At 41.3% G+C, this 20,957-nt stretch overlaps 1 protein-coding gene across 1 annotated transcript in view; it reads left to right on the top strand.

Annotated features, from left to right (window-relative positions):
* SLC5A12 (solute carrier family 5 member 12) overlaps positions 1-18,410 on the top strand; it is a 33,168-nt gene extending 14,758 nt beyond the window's left edge. The window contains exons 7-15 of the mRNA XM_034770093.1: positions 2,246-2,375; positions 2,955-3,043; positions 5,211-5,323; positions 7,781-7,848; positions 8,435-8,521; positions 10,016-10,194; positions 11,415-11,518; positions 12,986-13,113; positions 15,804-18,410. Of these exons, the coding sequence (XP_034625984.1) occupies positions 2,246-2,375; positions 2,955-3,043; positions 5,211-5,323; positions 7,781-7,848; positions 8,435-8,521; positions 10,016-10,194; positions 11,415-11,518; positions 12,986-13,113; positions 15,804-15,968 (1,063 nt within the window). The 3' untranslated portion in view covers positions 15,969-18,410. The remainder of the gene's footprint in view (positions 1-2,245; positions 2,376-2,954; positions 3,044-5,210; positions 5,324-7,780; positions 7,849-8,434; positions 8,522-10,015; positions 10,195-11,414; positions 11,519-12,985; positions 13,114-15,803) is intronic.
* The last annotated feature ends 2,547 nt before the right edge of the window (positions 18,411-20,957 follow it).

Raw genomic sequence — 20,957 nt, 5'->3', positions numbered from 1 at the left:
CTCAAAAGGAAGCTCTGTGACCACTCCATATCTGGTACAGAAGTACATGACAATTGGTATCTACAGTATTCTTGAAAAAAATGGAAAATCTTTTTAATGTATAAATATCTCAATAAACTGTCTCATTAAAAACACAACTAGTATGTACATAAGACATACAACATATCAAAAGATTCAAATATCTTCATGAATTTGCTTTACTCCCAAGTTCCTAGAACTGATTAAATAATGCAAAAAAGATTTTGCTCAAATGTTTGACTTTGTAAATGAATTAACTTTGATCATACTCATTTTGATGTTCACTTTCTGAGTTTTCCTGACAAAAATTTGCAGGAAGTGAATTTCAAAATCACACCCATGATCATTCATTCAAGCTAAATGTTAAATTCATATGGACAGGTATTTGCACAAGAAGTGCCTACACACTTATTCAGTACGGAAAAGAACAAATACCATGTGACCTCACTTGACCTGTCACAACTGAACAACACAACTCAGATCTCTCAAATGTCAAATATTTATCAACCCAACCTAGAAAATAAGGACTTTGAACACATATTATTCTTCAAATAATTCTGAACAAAGAGATTTAAAGAAACCACAATCTACGTCTAGAAGTTCCACAATCAGAAAGAGCCTAAATTCATTACATAAATTATTTGTTGCAAATTACTCCCACAGATCTACATGTGACAATCCCTCCCTGATTAAAACAAAATGCCTATCTTCAAAGATCTGCTTTATGGATTTTTCTCCAGCAGTGGAAGGAGAGAAGTTTGTTTGGCAGCAGGCTGCAGATCCTCCTTCCATGACAGGAATTCCATTTGGAGGACGTTCCATAGTCCTCTCTGGACAACTTGCTTCAGGGGAAATTAAATGAAGCAGCAGCAACAGGGTCCCTTACATTCTAGAGCAGTGGATCCCAAAATACACCCTTGGCATCAAATACCAAGTCCTGGGACACACAAGATTTACATGTAGCAGCAGCAGAACTCAGCAGAGGGGCTTTCAGACCAACTACCATTCATAAGAAAAAGGGGAGAGAAGGGAAACTTATTCAAACCCTCTCAGGCCATAAAAAGATTTAGGTTTTGTTTTGGCAACAGCCACAGATTCAGATTAGGTCTTATTTTGTCCAAAATCAGTTCACCCATCCCTACCTATGACACACATGGTAATACAATCAAGACAGCATATTTTTGTAGAGACCTAAAATCCCATCTATCTAACAAAAAGGGAGGGATCTTTTTTTTACAGTAACATAGTGCTATTCAATGCAAATTCACCGTTGGGGCAGAAAACCTATTACAGCACAGGGTGAGGATCCAAGGCTGTACACAATACCACGTCGTTATTCACTGTCACTTCCATATACATTTTGTGTGTCCTTAATACACATGATCTCAAAATGCTCCTTCAAGGGCTGGGAAGAAAATAAAGTTTTAAGATATGATTAAAAGAAAAAAAAATGTAACAAAGTGTCTCAGTGGGAGGTGGAGAGAGAATTCAGCGGGATGGGGCTGTGCAAGTGGAAGTGTGACCACTGACTTGGGAGACTGAGACCGGAGGAGGGAGGGATAGATGGCTAAGAAGTCAGAGAGGTCTTTTGTATCAGGGTCCGTAGAGAGTTTTGAAATTCAGGAGTGTAATTTTGAATTGGATTTGGCCATGGCTAGGAAGTCAGTGAAGGGCAATGTCAAAATGCAATATAGATTATGTAAGACCTCACAGGAATACAACAGAAAACCCCAAGAGTGGAATGCTGTCATCCATGTGTAGCTCAAATAATTGCTGAAGGGGAATACAGATTAATTTATGTGGTGAAATTATAAATGGGCCAGATTCAGTACAAAATAATATCCCATCTGACTTCAACGCAGAACTGAAACAACTTTTGAGAAATTAAATCAGTTTTTAAAGGCTTATAGGTAAGGATTGCCCTAGAGCGATTCCAGCTCATGACATTATCAGAATTGTGGTTCATTTTGAATCTGCACCAAAAACAATTCACTCCTTTACATTTGTCCTTAGATATAGTGAATACCTCACTTTTTCAAAATATTGGTGCTCCCCCAAAATTTCAACATTCACACAAGCCAAGAAATGAAGAGATGGTATCATTTATTTTCAGTGGAGTTTCTTGAAATATAGGAGAAGAACTTGGGTAGCCAGTAATGACTTTGCCATATTTGTGTTGAATTAGACATAAATTTCTCTCTCTCTCTCTCTCTCTCTTTATTTTCAGTGCACTGTACCTTAATTTAGTGGGACTCTGGGTAATCCTAGTGTGTGCAGTCTTTTCAGGCTTGGTGATGTATGCCCATTTTAAGAACTGCGATCCTTGGACTGCTGGTTTCATTTCAGCACCTGATCAGGTATAGAATCAAATTAATGGTGTAAATGGAAAGATATCCATTAGACCCTGATTCAAGAGGGCACTTAAGCATGTGCAAAGTCAATGGGACTGTTCATATGCCTACATCTAGGCAGGTACCTTGCTGAATCGGGCTTTACAATATGACAATGCTGTTAATTTTTCCTGTGCCACATATCAATTTTAGGTTTTTAATTTATTCCATAGTCAAATATTCCCTTACTTTTGTATTGGTTCAGTATAGCTTAAAGGTTTCTCTTTTGTGTGTATGTAAACAAAGACCAGACAGCAAGTGTGAAAAATCAGGACAGGGGGTGGTGGTGATGGGGGGGGGGTAATAGGAGCCTATATAAGAAAAAGACACAAAAATCGGGACTGTCCCTATAAAATCAGGACATCTAGTCACCCTATGTGTGTGTGTGTGGTTTATCAGTTAGAATTGAGGTGGCTGAACGATGATTTCTGTTCAACTCCTTGTTTTTGTATTGCAATCTGATCAGAAGTAGCTACTGCATCTGCAGAGTCCAGAAAATGTCCCAGTTAACATCCTCTCTTGTTCTGTGTGTTTATTTTCTCCTAGCTGATGCCTTATTTTGTTATGGACATATTTTCAACAATGGCAGGACTCCCCGGACTCTTTGTTGCATGCGCATTCAGCGGAACCCTCAGGTCTGTGTCTGAAATTGTGTTATGTCTAATATGTGCCATTGCATATCCTGCCTTGACTATGCAAATGTTGGCAAAACCAACAGTCCATCAAAGAACCAAACCCTGATCAAAATGTTAAACATGAAAATGCAGCAGAATTTGTCTTTCCCTCGTCCCAGCTAAGAAATGCTGCAGAGGTTTGTCTTTCTATATTAGACGCCTGCTAGAGCCCGAGTATGCTTTGGCAGTTACATTTTCCTATCCCCTTCAAACGCGTTCAAGAACCACATGATTAACACAAACAAGGGAGGGGAAAGACGGGCGAAATATCAATTTCCTCTTTAAATGAAACTCAGCCTGCTGAGCTAATGCAGCCGTGAAGATTTACATCCCTTTTATTTGACTTGACTGGTACAACTGTACAATTAGGCAACCAAATGGAGGCCACAACAGTGAGCCTGGCTCAACATAAAGCAACTATGAAAATAATGTAACTACATGGTCAAAGTAGAAAAAAATCTGTCTGGAGAAATCATTCTCCCTCAGGCTGTGCTGGGTAGTGGATAATAATAATTGGCTTGTAGGCAGTAGCAACTACAACATCAGTGTTCAAAGGAAAGTTAGAAAGAGATGGAAGGTTGAAGTCCAGATTTGCAGCAGGCAGAGTGGCCACAAACTCAAGCTCATAAAAGCCATCTCAGAATTACCACATTCATGCTTCTGTTCCCTGCACAGTCATGTCAGGATCACAACTGTCTTGATTCATATGAAACCAATTCCATTCCCTATCTCGGAATAGGTGAGCCAAGAGAATTGATATTTCTCAGATGTACAGTAAGTATACTAAGTTAATTGTAATGCCTTAAGAAAGGGATGTGAATTATCCTACTCGTAGGCATAAGTTACACCCAAGTAACCTCATTGGGACAGATTCTGATCAGTTTCAATGTGAACCCAGAGCAACTCCACTGAAGTCAGTGGATTTACATCAGTATAACTCAAAGAGGTCCTTGCCCATTACGAGCTCAAATTCTTCCACAGCATGAAGAAAAAAAATCCATTGCTAAAAGTAACTCTCAAAACACATTTTCTATGTCCACCAAGTTATTTTAGTCATTAGTTTGTGAAAATTGACCTCAGTAGGGTAGCATGGGTCTAACTGAGTGTGGAACCAACCACTCTGCACATTACTGGTGCTATACAATACAACAATGAAATGAATGATAGTATTTGTGGAGGGAGATGTAACTGAATATGATTTAATTCGTATTATTATTTTAATAACTATTTTGTGCAAGCTAACACCAATGGATTTGCCTGGGTATAACTGATGAAGGAACAAAGAACCTAACATACTGTTGCTGCTATACCTATAACAACAATTTCCCCTGGATTACTGGCTAAGTAAAGTCCTACTCAGCATGAGCAAGGGTGTCAAAATTATGACCTGAGTAATTACTGTTCTTATTTGGCACAGAATATGTGAAAGGAGGAGCTATTATAGTTGTGAGCAATATGGTCTGAGAATAGATGGATGTATTAGATAGCGTGAAATGAAACATTCTTTGGAGAATTTTGCCAAATTGGACTTAACTCGTTATGATGTTTTGCAGAAAAATATGGTATCAGCACTATTTATTTCATGCCCTTTGAATGCTAACATAGCAATGTTCTTCTTTGACTTTTTTGAGAACATGGAAAAGGTCTGTGCAGTTTGGGCAAGTGGAGGATTTGATACTGTGTGTATTAAGTGGGTGCTTCTATCTTGTTCTCAGCAAGCACCGAAAGTGGCATAAGTGAAAGGCCCCTCATGATTGCAGCAGGAATGGGAACGGTTCCAATGTCATCATCCCTCATTGGTCCAGTCTGAGACTAGGAGCATGTGCTCATGATTTTGCTAGTCTCAATAAGTCCCAGTTGTGGGGCTTAAACTCTGTAGTCATTTAATCAATTATATCAAGTGATACCCACAGAATGACAGCTTAATGACTATTAATATATAAAACAAAGAAATAATTGCTAATCAGCCAGTCTTTTCAAGAAATGTTCAAGATAGATCATAAACAATATGATTCAGCTGTTAATATTTTGGCAAGCACATTTTATATTAGCATAATGTTATTTGGGGGTGTTATTTCTGTTAATATGATCATAATTTTACATTATTGTAAAATGTTTGTTTTTACAGCACTGTGGCTGCAAGCATAAATGCTCTAGCAACAGTAACATTTGAGGATTTTGTCAAGTACCGTTTTCCAAATCTCTCTGAAAAAATGAGCACCTGGGTCAGCAAAGGTTTATGTAGGTACAGTAGATGGATCTTCTACTCATGCGTATTTATCATAATGCCAAAAATATTTTCTTTTCTCTAGTCAAGACCCCTTTGTCTCTCTATACATCAACACAGAATAGCAGTTTTTGAATGCTCAGGGTATTTATGCAATGAGGTCCTGATATCATTAGCTTATAATAAGGTGTTAGTAAATATAAAGTAACCAACACGGTGACTTAATAAATAAGGTGTATATGACTTCTGCAGCATCCTTGTTTTCTTTCTGAAGTAAAATGCAGAATTTAGTATTGCATTGAGTTTTTGAATAATCTAATAATGCTGAATTCCTTGCTAACCTATTTTCTGCTCACAATGCTTCAAGAGTCTGGAGAAGAGAAGACAGAGAGGGGACATGATAACAGTTTTCAAGTACATAAAAGTCTGTTACAAGGAGGAGGGAGAAGAATTGTTCTTCTTAACCTCCGAGGACAGAAGAAGAAACAATGGGCTTAAATTGCAGCAAGGGAGGTTTGGGTTGGACATTAGGAAAAACTTCCTGTCAGAGTGGTTAAGCACTGGAATAAATTGCCTAGGGAGGTTGTGGAATCTCTATCATTGGGGATTTTTAAGACCAGGTTAGACAAACACCTGTCAGGAATGATCTAGATCATTGCTTCTCAAAGTCGGGCTGCCACTTGTTCAGGGAAAGCCCCTGGCAGTCCGGACCAGTTTGTTTACCTGCCGTGTCCACAGATTCAGCCGATCGCGGCTCCCACTGGCCGTGGTTCACCGTCCCAGGCCAATGGGGGCTGCGGGAAGCGGCACTGGCCGAAGGATATGCTAGCCGCCTTTCCCGCAGCCCCCATTGGCCTGGAGCGGCGAACCACGGCCAGTGGGAGCTGCAATCGGCCGAACATGCAGATGCAGCAGGTAAACAAACCGGCCCAGACCACCAGGGGCTTTCCCTGAACAAGCGGCGGACCGGCTTTGAGAAGCACTGGTCTAGATAATACTTAGTCCTTCCATGAGTGCAGGGGACTGGACTAGACGGCCTCTCGAGGTCCCTTCAAGTTCTATGATTCTCTGATTCTAAAATGCTGCCAGTTGCCGTGTCAGAAGTTTTCAGTGTTTTGCTTCATGTAGCATGATGAAAAATTCACATTATGAGAACAAAAGCGAATACTCTTGTGGAGTATTCAATATTGATGTCTATGGTACTACTCATGTGCTTGAATTTTAGCATTCATGTAACTGTTTACAGGATTGAGGCCAGAGAGGGTTGTTCTCTTAATGTGAATTTTCATCATGATATACGAGTAAAGTTATACATGTGCTTAATTATTTGTAGGATGAAAGCCTGCATTTATGTATATGAACAAGCGACTGTGTCAAACTCCTTTAAAAAGTTTAATAAAGTTTTAATGTTGAAAGCACTGGGGAAGCTCAAGGAAAACTCATTTGTGATCCCCACAGAATGGCAGCTATAAATCATTTCTAGCCTCTCTTAGAGGGTCACTATGCAGTGTTATTGTAGCTGTGTTGGTCCCAGGATATTAGAGACATAAGGTGGGTGACATAATATCTTTTATTTTATTTTCTGTTGGTAAAAGAGACAAGCTTTCAAACTTATACAGAGCTCTTCTTCAGGTCAGCTTTTGAGCTCTGTGTAGCTTGAAAGCTTGTTTCTTTCACCAACCGAATTTGGTCCAATAAAAGATTTTACCTCGTCCACCTTATCTCTCTTAGAGAGTCACTGTCAGCTTGATATTTTTGAATAGTTGATATATAAAAAAAATCAAGTTTCTGACAGTGCATCCTTTAAATAATGTGTTTAATTTTAAAAACATATTTAGAATATTTATATGGATATTGCTGCTCTCCTACAGATTTTCATTAAGTTCCCATATAGGGTAACACCACAAACACACTCAGACCCTTCATCTCTGTCCATTTGTCTGCCTGTGACCTCCTCAGTTTCAGCTTTGCAGCTGCTGTTACTTTAAACATTCAAAGAAGAACCTGAGAAGAACATTCATGTGAGTGCCACACCGAGCAATGCTTGAGAGCGTTGCCATACTAGTGCATGAGATAGGACAGTGGTCAGGAACCAATTATACAGAAAGGACTGTCAGATGCAAAAATTGAACAAACTGAAAACATTGGAGAAGACTATTGTTTCGCTAACTTTCTTCCTTTTCACACAGAGTCGTGATTTTCAAATTAATGCTAACTATTTATTGCTGCTTTGTTAAAGAGATATCAGGATCTGATGTTGAATACTTCAGTAAAATATGGTTCCCTTTAAACATCAAAACCCACAATGTAAATTCCTTCATTCTGCCTGATCTTTCAGCTGATGAGAAAGAACAATAAACCCAATTAAAAAACAAAAATCTTGGCGCTGCAGAGCAATTTGAGGAAGTCCAGACCACTGATCACTGATGCACTAGTAACTGCTGCTAATACTAATCATTAATCTCTTTCAGGCATAGTATTTGGAGTGCTGTGTACTTCCATGGCTGTGGCAGCATCACTTCTGGGAGGAGTTGTCCAGGTATTTAAATATCGAGAGACTCACTGAGCTCTACAACTAAAGAAAATTGATCTTGTACCCTGTTTCTCTCTTCTATTAACTCATATTTTCTGTGAAAGATAAATTGTGTTGTATAACTAATAAACAGACTATAAATTATAATAATATCAAGCACTCCTGGCAGGATAAGTGCTTTACAAATCCATTTAGTGAAGAAATCTGCTTGTTGGGTGCAATCCTGCACAACCAAAGTAAATGGGAGCAAGTTAGAGTCCTTTCTGACATGCAGTTCCAGCTTAATATATGTAGTGCTACTGCCACGTTAGTGTTAAATTAACTTCTGTGACCAGTAACAAAAATAACAAGGGCAATCATTGCAAAAACTTTATCATTGAAAAGATAAAATACCAATGACAAGGTTTCTTCTTTAACAATATACTGACATTAGAATTTGATGCATTTGCCATTAACATGTTACAAAACAGAAATCAGAGCTCTGCATGCCTTGGAATGAGAACATAAAAAGGTGTTATAAGAATGAGACTGTGGATATATCAAGTGACATTGATTAGCCCTGAAAAATTTCTCCTGTGCATTGTTTCAACAGGCTTCACTCAGCATTCATGGCATGTGTGGGGGGCCCATGCTAGGATTATTTACACTGGGAATTGTGTTTCCTTGTGCTAATTGGAAGGTAAGAGGTGCCCATCATTGTCTCAGTGAGTTTCCACTTGCTGGTCCTTCATTTATATGATCCTCCTTTTATTATTATTACTATAATAATAATTATTACTGTAGCACTTGGAGCCCTAGTCAAGGACCAGGACACCATTGTGCTAGATACTGTACAAACACAGAACAAAATGACAGCCCTAGCCCCACCGATTCTGTGCCCTGCTTAGAGGCTTCTTACTAGAGATTAGTCCAAACCTATCCCCCATTTATCAATGCTCCTGCAGTTTGGATCTTGTTCAGAAAACTATTGACAAAATTCAGACCCCTCCCCACCCCTACACTATGAAGGGCGTGTGGCTTCAGGCTATGAAGTAGCCCTTGTGTAGCTACTGTTTGTTCACAGGCTGTAATTACAACTGCTGACTCATAGCACTTCCTATGTGGGGGGTTCTAATGCCACTTCAGATTTGGGTACATGTGGCATGTACCTCCCCGGCTTACCCCACATCACCCTCCTGAGAATAGGTTGGCATGGGGACTCCAGTGGCCTTGTGTGATCCATCTATGCTGGGTGGATTCTACCATTATAGACTATTCAGGTCAGTCAATGGTACATCATTTATAGAGCTTAGTTTCCATAGTCATAGATGTGGGATGACTGTGCATGTATGAAAGGGCCATATAACTCTAATTCAGCATGAAGAAAGTGTAACTATAACCTCTACAGTCAAATCTACTTAACTTAGATTTTGGCTGAATAAAGCTTCAGCCACCATTACAAACTCCTCATTTGCCAATTACCATCACTCACTGAGAACAGTTCCCTACATTTAGAATAGGAAATAACTCTGGTAGCTCAGATATCACTTTGTGGCAAATGTTGACTGTCTAATGGCAACCACCCCCTATTTGAATTAAATCCCTCAACAAAATAGGGCAGTAAACGGACAAAAATAGTATAATTCCCTCTAGCTATATTTATAATTCAGCTAACATCTATTCAGAAGAGGCAGTGAAGAATAAACAGTATGCTGCAGGAAGGTATTTATACCATGATAAAATGTTCACTTTAAAAGTGTAATCACTATGAAGGAGCTTCACATGGGAATATTAGTTTTTACAGGGCGCAAGCAGGATCATTTCCAAGTAAATTTTCAGTAGTGGGTTTAAAAGCTAGTTTTATCCATTCAGTGTGCAGCATGCAGGAAAATAGGCTTTTCATTTGAATTCTTCCCATCTGTTTCATTGTCACAGCTGATAATAGAGAAGGTCAGCATTTTTCAGACTTCAAACTTATGACAACATTTCAAGTTTCAATTAAAAAGTAGGAGAAATTTTTGTACTAACAATGCCCCAGTCCTATTTTTGACCCATTCTACCAAATAAGGACTGATTCTGCACCCTTGATGTGAATGGGAGTTTTCAAGTGCAGGACCAAGCCATTATCACCTGATTTCATGTGTGCAGTGAAATATTTCAGTTCTCTCTAATAATATATCTTGCTTTAATTAAGGGTGCCGTAGGAGGCCTATTGACTGGGATCACCATAGCATTTTGGGTTGCTATTGGAGCTTTTATTTACCCAGCACAACCTTCAAAGGCCCGCCCTCTGCACTTATCAACAGCCAACTGCATTCTAGCTAATAACACAGAGATGATAACTACATTGGCTCCTACTCTCCCTCCAATCAGGTATTTTCCATTGATTTTTGTGTGGTTTTGTCACAATGTGAGTTTTTGAAATTTATATTCTGTTCTATAGAGGTACTTACTGCATAACATCAGGTCTGGGCTTCAGCTGTGCTGTCCAAACTGTGCTCCATGAAACTTCAGGGGTCTGAGGGTATTCTGATGATCTCCAGACAGCTCGTTGGTCACATGATGGAAGTTCTCCTCCAGGTGCTCCATAACAAGAAAAACAGCTGAAAATACACTAAATACATCCCTAATATTACTTTTCTATGTAAACAATTAGGAACATGGGACAGGTAGGGACCTCCTGGGTTATGGAGTCAAGTCCCTGGCTACTGCAGGCAACCCCGTCTTATAATCAGATTGCTGCAGGGATGTTCCTGGATTATGAATTTGTAGGTGTCGGGGGAGGATGTCCATAAGATGATCTATGATGTGGTCCACCTTGTGAAAAGTTTTTTAGTATCACTTGAGTTACCATGTTGTGCCTTGCTTAGGGTCCTGTTGAACGCCCAGTGATGTCAATGGGAAAGCTATCCATTGACTTCAGTGGAAGTTTTAAAGAGGAACACTTTCAACTAACAGGAACGCTTTCAAGATACACACAGCTCAATAGCTAGTGTTAAGAAAAGGCCAAACCATGTATTACTAAGAGACTAACTGAGCAGACACAAGTCAATTCCATCTTAGCATGATTCCAGAAACATGTTAGGGTATATCTGTAATATAGAAGAGGTGTGAAGGGAAGTTATAAATAAAATATAAGGGGCTGGTTAAAAGACTAAAAGGTCTGAAACTGTGGATCTAGCATTAATTAACTGCACCCAACAAAAGGCCTGGACCTTAAATTATCTGTATTTATCATTACTTGGAAAGGAGAGAGTGACAAGCATAAAGCCACTTGACCATATCAATTTTTGTGACACACACAATTCTAGCAGTGACCATTATCCAGAAGCAAACTATTTTTTAAAATGCTAGTACTATCTGGACCCAATGCAGATATATGCATACTTCACTAATGCAACCAACTGGACATGTATTCTATTCTTGATGTTGTGTGTATGCAGTTATCTATGTAGAGAGCTGTCTATTACTTCTGTTATTTTGAAATGATTTTTTATCTGAGACAATATACTTTTATCCTTCATAGAAAGACATTTATAAGTCACTGGCAATTATTGCTAACTTATTCTTCCTCTCTTCTTGTGCTGCCATAGGCCTCAACTGGCAGATACCTGGTATTCCTTGTCCTACCTTTACTACAGCGCTGTGGGCTGTTTAGGGTGCATTATTGCAGGCCTTCTGATAAGCTTTTTAACAGGTTGGTTACTTCTTAAAGGTTTTTTGCATTAAGATTTGACTAGAATCAATTGTTTTAGAATTCTGCAGATACGTACAAGGGTGCAAATTTGAAACTCAGACACTTATTGGAAAGCAGTGGAGATAAAACTGGGCCACTTGAGTCTAACTCAGGGGTGGACAAACTTTTTGGCCTGAGGGCCACATCTGGGTGGGGAAATTGCATGCAGAGCCATGAATGTAGGGCTGGGGCAGGAGAAAGGGGTGCAGGAGGGAGTGCAGTGTAGGGGAAGGGGCTCAGGGCAGGGGGTTGGGGTGCGGGTTGCAGGAGGGGTTTGGAGTGCAGGCTCCAGCCCGGCGCCGCTTACCTTGAGCAGCTTCAGGGTGGCAGTGGCGCACACCGGGGACAGGGCAGGCTCCCTGCTGACCCTGGCCCTGCGCCGCTCCCGGAAACGGCCGGCACCACATCTCTGCGGCTCCTGGGGGAGACGGGACAGAGGGCTCCATGCGCTGCCCTCGCCTGTGGGTACCTCCACTGAAGCTCCTATTGGCCTCAGTTCCCCATTCCTGGCTAATGGGAGCTATGGGGGGCAGTGCCTGCAGGCAAGGGCAGTGCATGGAGCCCTCTGCCCTGCCTCCCCTAGGGGCTGCAGGGACGTGGTGCCGGCCATTTCCGGGAGCGGCGTGGGGCTGGCAATCCTGCGGGCTGGATCCAAAGCCCTGACGGGCCGGATCCGGCCAGCGGGCCGTAGTTTGCCCACCTCTGGTCTAACTGGTTTGTAGATTCCCATTCATTGATGTTTCCCAAGGAAATTCTGGGTATGTTAACTATGAATGGATCTGGAGGGTTGAAAAACAGCCATAGCAGACAGACTTACTGCCCTAAAGGGAGTCTAAAACTGTCATAACTATGGGACCCCTGCAGCTGGAGGAATGTAAAGCAGTGCATAGCCCGCTCTAAGTTACACTGCAGAGCAGTTCAGCCTCCAGTGGCCCTAAGATCAGGGGACAGAAAAGTGGTTTAACTGCACCTTACCTCACCCTCTCAGCTGCTCTGACAGGAACATGGCCCAGCTGAGCATTCAGCTCAATATCTTCCTGTCTTTGTTAGAGAGATCAAACTAGTTTTCCTTTTTGAAATGAAACAAACAAATAAAAAGTCAAAATGAAGCCAACAGGCAAATGCATTTAACCGCTTCCTCGATATTTACATAATTAATAAACAGAGATGCTCAGCTGATACCCTCTCCCCAGTGCAGCTTTAGATGAGATCAATACAAAATCCCTAAGTGGATATTTATCTCAGCCAGATGGATTAATTGCTTGAGACCATGATAGCTGAGATTCATCTGGGCAAAGATGACACTTGAGCCCCCACACAGACCATGGAATAACTACCTGTCTTAACTTCACCTGTTGTCTTGTGTCTCCTTTCTCTGCTTAGATGTCCATGGAAAATACCATTAACAAATATTTGTATTCTTTCCAGGCCCTGATAAAGGAAAAGATTTGAAACCAGTGTTAATAAGTCCTGTCTGCAACTTGTTTTGTTTTTGGTCTAAAAAATACAAAACATTATGCTGGTGTGGCGTGCAGCACGACAGCACAACAATTCCTGTGAGTCTATTTCATAACAGAACAGCACATTACAGTATTAGGCTGTGCCTGCTGTGCAAAGTATTTGATAAATGGATCAGATTTAGACTTCAAATTTAAAATTACTGCAGAAAAGGCCGCATACAGTTAAGAAGAAATCAGACCAGAATTGAAAAAAATCAGCCTTATTCTGCTCATTATTTAGCCCCCAATCGTGTTACAATGTGTCACTATTTACAGGTACAGAAGGATCACAGAATCTAGAGAGGAAGAAGCCCTGTTATGTGACATCAATGCTCCTTGTAATGCATGGTATAATCCCCTTACACATCAACAGGGAGCATATCAGATATTATGTCATTATTATATTTAATCTTAGCCAAGAGGCCAAGAAGGGAGGTCAAGCAAGGCATTATTTAATATTTTAAAGAAACAAAAATACAGAAGAAATGGACAGGTACCAATCTTCCTATGATGTCTTAAAAACATATCTAAAGTTTAGAATTAGGGTAATATTTTCAAAGTATTTAAGTGATTTAAGAGCTTAAGTTCAAGTTTCAAATGTGACTCAGGCATGTAGGAGCTCAAGTCCCATTGATTTTCATTGAAATGTAGGCACTTAAGGCCAGATTTTGAAAGGTATTTAGGTGCCTAAAAGTGCATATAAGTCTCTAGTGGAATTTTCAAAAGCACCTGTGTGTCTGGAGCCAGATTTTTAGAAATATTAGGTGCCTAACTCCCTTTGATTTCAATGGAAATTAGGCACTTAGACATTTTGAAAATCCCACTAGGTGCCTCTCTGTATCTTTAGGTGCCTAAATGCCTTTGAAAATCTAATCTTTATTGCCTAAGACAAATTGCCTTTTGAAAATGAGCACTTCTGAAAATTTTACTCTTATTCCTTTTACCCAGTGAAATGTGCATGTATTTCAGAAATGAAAGTACTGTAGGTTTGTGAAGAACACGTGCTGGGAAGCTGCAAGAGTACTTATTTGGTTTTGAATTCTGTGGATGCAATCAGAACTGAATTGGGGTTCAGGATCTGGGAAGGAAATGAGAATTAGGCACCATGGACCCCCTTTGAGATTATGTATAATTTTTTTGCTCATATTACATTTTTTCAAACATATCAAGAATTACAGCAGAAACATGACAATTAGGGTAAGAGCAAAAGAAATGATCTGTCCTCTTATAGCACAAGAAAACCTGATCACCTAGTTTCTATGATCTGCTCATTTGTGTCATTCTTATGTGGAAGTTGAGAGAGCATCATTCTAAGGACACGATTCTGCTTCCATTGAAGTTAACATCAGTTTTGCCACTGAGTTCAGTGGGGTCAGGTTCAGGCTTTAGATAATTATTAGTACACCTTTTAAAAGTATCTGGGACTGGGGCTAAATATTAACAAGCCGAAGGACACAGTGGAGGAAAAGATGTGAAGTCAATTCCTTGCTTTTGTCTCTGTTCTGAAAAGTGACTGTAAAAGCCATATGGTCTATTGGATTCTGTCATATATGTGTTTGAAAGGGTCCATATTGTGCCTGGCCTATATAGAGCTTTGCTGAGCTGTAAGGAAGAATAAGGCTCCCACACACTCCTAAAATCTTGGGTCAAAAAGCAGGTCAGGTGATGGCAATGGGGACCAAAGACTGCACAGCTGTTACTCCTTCCCCGTCTCAGAGCAGGTGGATAGGGAGGAGGCAAAGAGGGGCGGAACCCTCCTAATGCACTGGCCAGTGAAGCTGAGTATCCAGGAGGAGGAGAGTAGAGGAGATGCCCAGTAAATATCTGTGACAGATTATTCACCCCTTCCCCCAGGTGCCAATGGCAAGGATTTGTGACTATCTCAGTCATGATTCCAGCCTGGTGCTCCTCCTAGCATAGTGCTGCCCTGTACTTTGGGAGGCACTGTGGCCTAGTGGATATAGCACTGACCTGGGGCTCAGGAGACCTGGTTCTGCCACTGGCCTGCTGGATGACCTTGGACAAGTGACTTCACCAGTCAGTGCCTCAATTTCCCCATCAGTAAAATGCGGATAATGAATATATAAGCAATTATTACTACTACTTAGGGCACTGAGCAAGCAAACCCTATATAAATATTTTTTTCCCCCTAACTGCCAGTGCAACCTGAGCTCTGAGTGATGAGATGGCTCATCCCTTCTTTTGCATCACTAAGTGTAATAAAGACTCTTTAGGACACTCTCTCGATCCATGTATATCACACCTGTGGATTATTTTCAGATTATGCCCTCAGTGTCCCCTTCTCTTCAGTGGGTTTGCACTGGTGCAACGTATTGGCCCTGTAACACACAAAAAAGGAATATCTTCTGGGGTTTTCAGAGGAGCCTCAGGAAGTTTCAGGTGCCTGAATCTTACTGAAATCCAGTGAGATCTGTGCACCTAACTCCCATAAACTCCTTTGAAAATCCCATCCAGAATCTAGCTCATTCTCTTGTCGCTGCGTTTGTTGAGCAGGGTTAAAAGGAGGAAAATGATTCAAAGCCTTTTTTGTGTCTCACACACACAGGGAGCAGGTCTGTGATGGATAAGAGTCACTTTACAGAGTAGAATCACACTTCAAACTCTTCCTACAGGGACGAGATGCATAAATCCAACTATGATTTACTAGGGTTGGTTTTATTCATGTTTGAAATATGGAAAATCACAGTTATTCTTCAAACTACTGTATTTTTATTCCTATTTCTCAGGAGGACTCTGAAAACAATCTGTATAAAGATGGTGCAAAGAAGGCAGTGACAGATGAGCCCCTCCAGAATGGTTTCAACAAAGAAACCCAGAGTCATTTACCTGGTTATAATCATCATGAAAAATCCTACACCAATACGAGCATAGAGACAGAATCCTACTTCTAGCGGCTGCTGGGGAAAAAATCCAACGTCTCATGGAAATCAAACTGCATTGCTCCAGCTTTAGAAAACAAGGACTGTATCTAGCCTGTCAGTTGTATTTTACTAAGTCCTGGGTGACCAGAGCAGCATATGGTTGTCACTGCAGAGAGAGAGGTAAAAGCCAGATTCAATTTTAGTTATGAAATACATATTAAAACCAGGGCATCCATTCTTTAAAGACACTGTGATGCTGGTGTATCAGGAGAGATGAAAAAACCGAAGCTTATTATGAAAATTTCTATTACATGTTTAGCAAAAGATGTGCATTAATGTTGGTGCTGTGGCCAAATTCCAATCTGAGCAAGTATAGTCCATCTGTCAACAATTTATTTTGGAAAATCCAACGATCCAGAGGCATCCCTTCCTTTTAGTCCCAAACTAGGATGTAGTGCTGCTGTTCACCTCACTTATGGATGAGGTGATATCTGTATCTGCTGTTATTTTCTCCCACAACCATCTCTGTGCTTTCCCCCACATCCCTCCTTATGCAGTTAGACACAGAACATCCTTCCTGGTTGGAAAATCCTTTCCACATTCAAATCTCCCCTGAAGACCTGCTTCTACCAGAACACATATTGGCCTTGAGCTGGCCAACAACCTGGGACATTTGATTATAGAACAAACAATGAATGTTATCAAGCCATAGCCAATCACAACCATTTTACTTGTAGGTCAGGCTTCTTTCTCATACTCACTCTCTGGTCATTTTCACTTTGTAAGGCGCTCTGAAGTGGATTGGCCTGTGAAGTTGGTGGTGAGCGAGGCTGAAGGAAATATGAGGACTCACTCAACCAACAGAAAGATGATGAACATTTTTTCCCTCAGATATATGCCTTTTCTAAACTCTAATGGCAGCAGTATCCATCAGAATGCATTGACATATGGAACAATAAAAAGTTGGATATTTGGTACAGAGGACACCGCTCCTTTGCTGAATGAGCTCCCACATTAGCAGAGCCATCATTCTCCCCTCATTGCTCCCCACTTCTTGGCAAGCTGGCTCCACGCTGTCCAATAGCATGTTGGTCCAGTTGGAAGGATAAGTTCTGAGGATTTGGTCCAGTTTGTCATAGAATGGACATGTTTTCCCAGTCTGACCCAGACCTTATTATTGTCCTGGGCCTTGTTATAATGGCCTTAAGTCCCTCCTTAGAGAGATGCCCATCTCAGGTAGTCGCTCAGACACCCAGCCATACATCCATCTATTCTCAATGCCTGAGTTCAACTGTGCCTGACTTGCCTCATCTACCCAGGTGGCCATCAGTGCCCACATATCAGCTTCAGATCAGCTGGCAGCACAGTCATTAGAACTGTGAAGACATGCTATCCAAAGAAATTGATTTCTGGGGAAATAGCACGCAGTGTGCACAGTGGTACATGCAAGGATAAGTAGCTTCCAGAAACCATGACCGCTGTGCAGTGCAGTTCAGAAAATGGACCAGACAGACCATCTAATCAGTGACCTGTGCACTATGGACTGGTAGTGGGGGAATTATTTGCACCATAGAGACTATTATTCCAGTGTTACCCATCCATATGGACACTGCATTATTGGAATTTGGCACAGCAGAGAACCACATGGTGGTTTGAAGCCAGTCTAATCCAAATGGCACTATGAACATGAGTGCATTGTTGGGAGTAACTCTATATGTGGACATGAGGTGTATTGCAGGTGTGTCAGGGAACTAAGCGGCAGTTCGCATGGCACATTTCTGCAGTATTGATAAGGCCTTCATTAGGAAAAATAAATGTTTGCTAGTTCTCCCAATGAATGAGTCCATTTGCTTGACTAGGGATCAGTTTGGCTAAGGACTGACATACTGTTGGGACTGACATTCTGAGTCATGGGTAAATTCACTTCATTATTTCTTTTGTGGTCCTCTTAGTGGCTCAACTCTGCTTGCTGGTGCCAGACTTCTTTCCTCCCTGCATACAGATCCCTTTCTGCTCTGCCCCTACACCTGACATTCTTTCTACTTCTGTGGAACATCCTTCCTCAGGTGGTTAGCAAGGCAATGACTGTATGTGGAAGTTTTATTAAAATAGCTGACAAATTTATGACATATAGGAGTGTAAGCTAAGCCACTAATAACTGTTGTGCTTCAGGATGTGAACTAATTCCTTGCAGGGGTGAGTAACGAAATCACTCTCAACACTTCACCATAAATAGTACTCTACAGCCTGATGGTGCATTATGTATTATTTCATCCACTGGCAGAAGCAGGATATTAGGCTAGAGGGCCAACGGTTGCATTTCGTATAGCACCTCCTGCCACATGGTCAATTGTTGCATAGCGATAGCTGTACTGTGAGGCAATAAGAGCCAATTTTATAATTTCTCAAGATTTTTAGAAATGTATTCATTGCAATTTCCTCCTATGCTAAGAGTCTTCTCAAATTCTGTATATTGATGGAGTATACAGCCCCCCCAAAAAAATTTGTCAATAAACTGGTTTTCACCAATTTTTAAAAACAAGCAACCTTAATATCTTCCTAAATTAATTGTCATAAACAAAATAGATGCTTCTTATTAGTACAGTAACTCCTCGCTTAATGTTGTAGTTATGTTCCTGAAAAATGCTACTTTAAGCAAAACGATGTTAAGTGAATCCAATTTTCCCCATAGGAATTAATGTAAATAGGGGGGTTAGGTTCTAGGAAAAATTTTTTTGCCAGACAAAAGACACACACACACACACACACACACACACACACACACACACACACACACACACACAGTATACGTTTTAAACAAAGAATTTAATACTGGTACACAGCAATGATGACTGTGAAGCTTGGTTGAGGTGGTGAAGTCAGAGGGTGGGATATTTCCCAGGGAATGCCTTACTGCTAGATGATGAACTAGCACTCGCTGAGCCTTCAAGGGTTAACACATTGTTGTTAATGTAGCTTCACACTCTACAAGACAGCACGAATGGAGGGAGGGGAGACAGCATGGCAGAGAGAGACACAGACAGTGTGTGTGAGAGAGAGACATGTGCTGACCCCACTCTAAGTACACTGCCTTTTTAAGTAGATCAGCAAGTTGAGACAGCAGCTGTGGCCAGCAAACTCCATCCATCCTGAGCCCTGTCATGTCCTGCTCTGTGGAGATGGGGGGCAGGAGCGGGGGGGAGTGGGACACCCTGACGTTAGTATCCCTCTTCCCCCCTCCTCCTCCTGCACAGCAAGTAGGAGGCTCCCAGGAGCAGCTCCAAGGCAGAGGGCAGGAGCAGCACATGGCAGTGGTGGGAGGGACAGCTGAACTGCCCAGCAATTGATAGCCTGCTGTTGCACAGGGAACTTAGGGGAGCTGATAGGGGGGCTGCCAGTCCACTCTGGTTCCAAGCCCCCATGAACTAGCTCCAACGGGCTGCTCTTTCTGCAAGCAGTGGACAAAGCAGGCAGCTGCCAAACGTTATAAAGGAGCATTGCACAACTTTAAACGAGCATGTTCCCTAATTGATCAGCAACAAAACAATGAAACAACGTTAACTGGGATGACATTAAGTGAGGAGTTACTGTATTATTTTAAATGTGAAAAATGCTGGAAAACTGTACTGGTTAGAGTCAGAGGCTGTGATAAACTTCTTCACATAAAACTGCCAACGTACTTTGTTTTAGTCAGCTATCCCAGCCCTTGGTTCTTTTTCAAATCAAAGTTGCTGGTTGTGCCTAGTGGTGTCGTGATTTTGTCATATAGTCAAACATTTAGCAAGATCTAAGTTGAATCTCATATATGGACTTAAATAAGGTATGAAGCCCAGTCAATTGCTAGTGCATTTTCTAATCTTGCCATCGCACTTCAAGGCATATGGTATAACAGAATTAGAATTCCAAAGAGCTACTGTTTCAATATAATTAATATTCAGGTCAAGATTGGGTAGAATTACCTTCTCATCTCTGAGCCATTGATCATTCCAAATCAATTCAGACTTCCTCCTGCTAACTCTGGAGCTGAGAAAACACAAGGGAAGGTCAGAGACACAGATGCTTGAAAATCTTTGGACAGGATGGACTAGTCCCTTTACTGCCTGTTCAGTCACTCACACAGCTAATGAAATGTAGTTCTGACCAGTATAATTTTCTAGTGCCCCGTTCCTGGCCCTCTACCTGACTTCTGACTGGACAAAGGGGAGGTGTGGGGACCAGATTTTCAAAGAGCTCAGTTCCTTGCATCTGAGCACTTTAGAAAAATCTGGCCACACTACTTAGATACAAGTAACAGAGGGTCTTGCATCTGAAGAAGTGAGGTACTTACCCATGAAAGCTTATGCTCCCAATACTTCTGTTAGTCTTAAAGGTGCCACAGGACCCTCTGTTGCTTTTTACAGATTCAGACTAACACGGCTACCCCTCTGATACTTAGATACAGCGAAACGATGTTAAGCGAATCCAATTTCCCCATAAGAATTAATGTAAATGAGGGGGTTAGGTTCCAGGGAATTTTTTTTCACCAGACAAAAGACTACACACACACACACACACACACACACACACACAATACGTTTTAAACAATTTAATACTGGTACACAGTAATGATGATTGTGAACCAGTGGGTGGGATATTTCCCAGGGAATGCCTTACTGAGCAATTGGCTGAGCCCTCAAGGGTTAACTCTTACACTCTACAAGGCAGCAAGAATGGAGGGAGGGGGAGAGAGAGAGATGCACATTTCCCTTTTAAGTACACTGCCTTGTTAATTAGATCAGCTTGCTGAAACCACAGCTGCTCCAGCAAAGCCCTGTCCTGTGTCCCCCTGCTCTATGGAAGATGGGGTAAGTGCAGGGCCGGCCTTTCCACTAGGCGACCCTAGGTGGTTGCCTAGGGCGGCAGGATTTGGGGAGTGGCATTTTGCCGCCCTCGGCAGAAATTCGACGGCGGGGGGGTCCTTCTGCTCCAGATCTTCAGCGGAAATTCGGTGGCAGGTCCTTCACTTGCTCCGGGACCCGC

Source organism: Trachemys scripta, chromosome 4, assembly GCF_013100865.1.
Source record: "Trachemys scripta elegans isolate TJP31775 chromosome 4, CAS_Tse_1.0, whole genome shotgun sequence".
NCBI classification, from domain to species: domain Eukaryota; kingdom Metazoa; phylum Chordata; order Testudines; family Emydidae; genus Trachemys; species Trachemys scripta.
The sequence above is the reverse complement of the archived record's forward strand: the minus strand, read 5'-3'. Positions and strand labels throughout refer to the sequence as shown.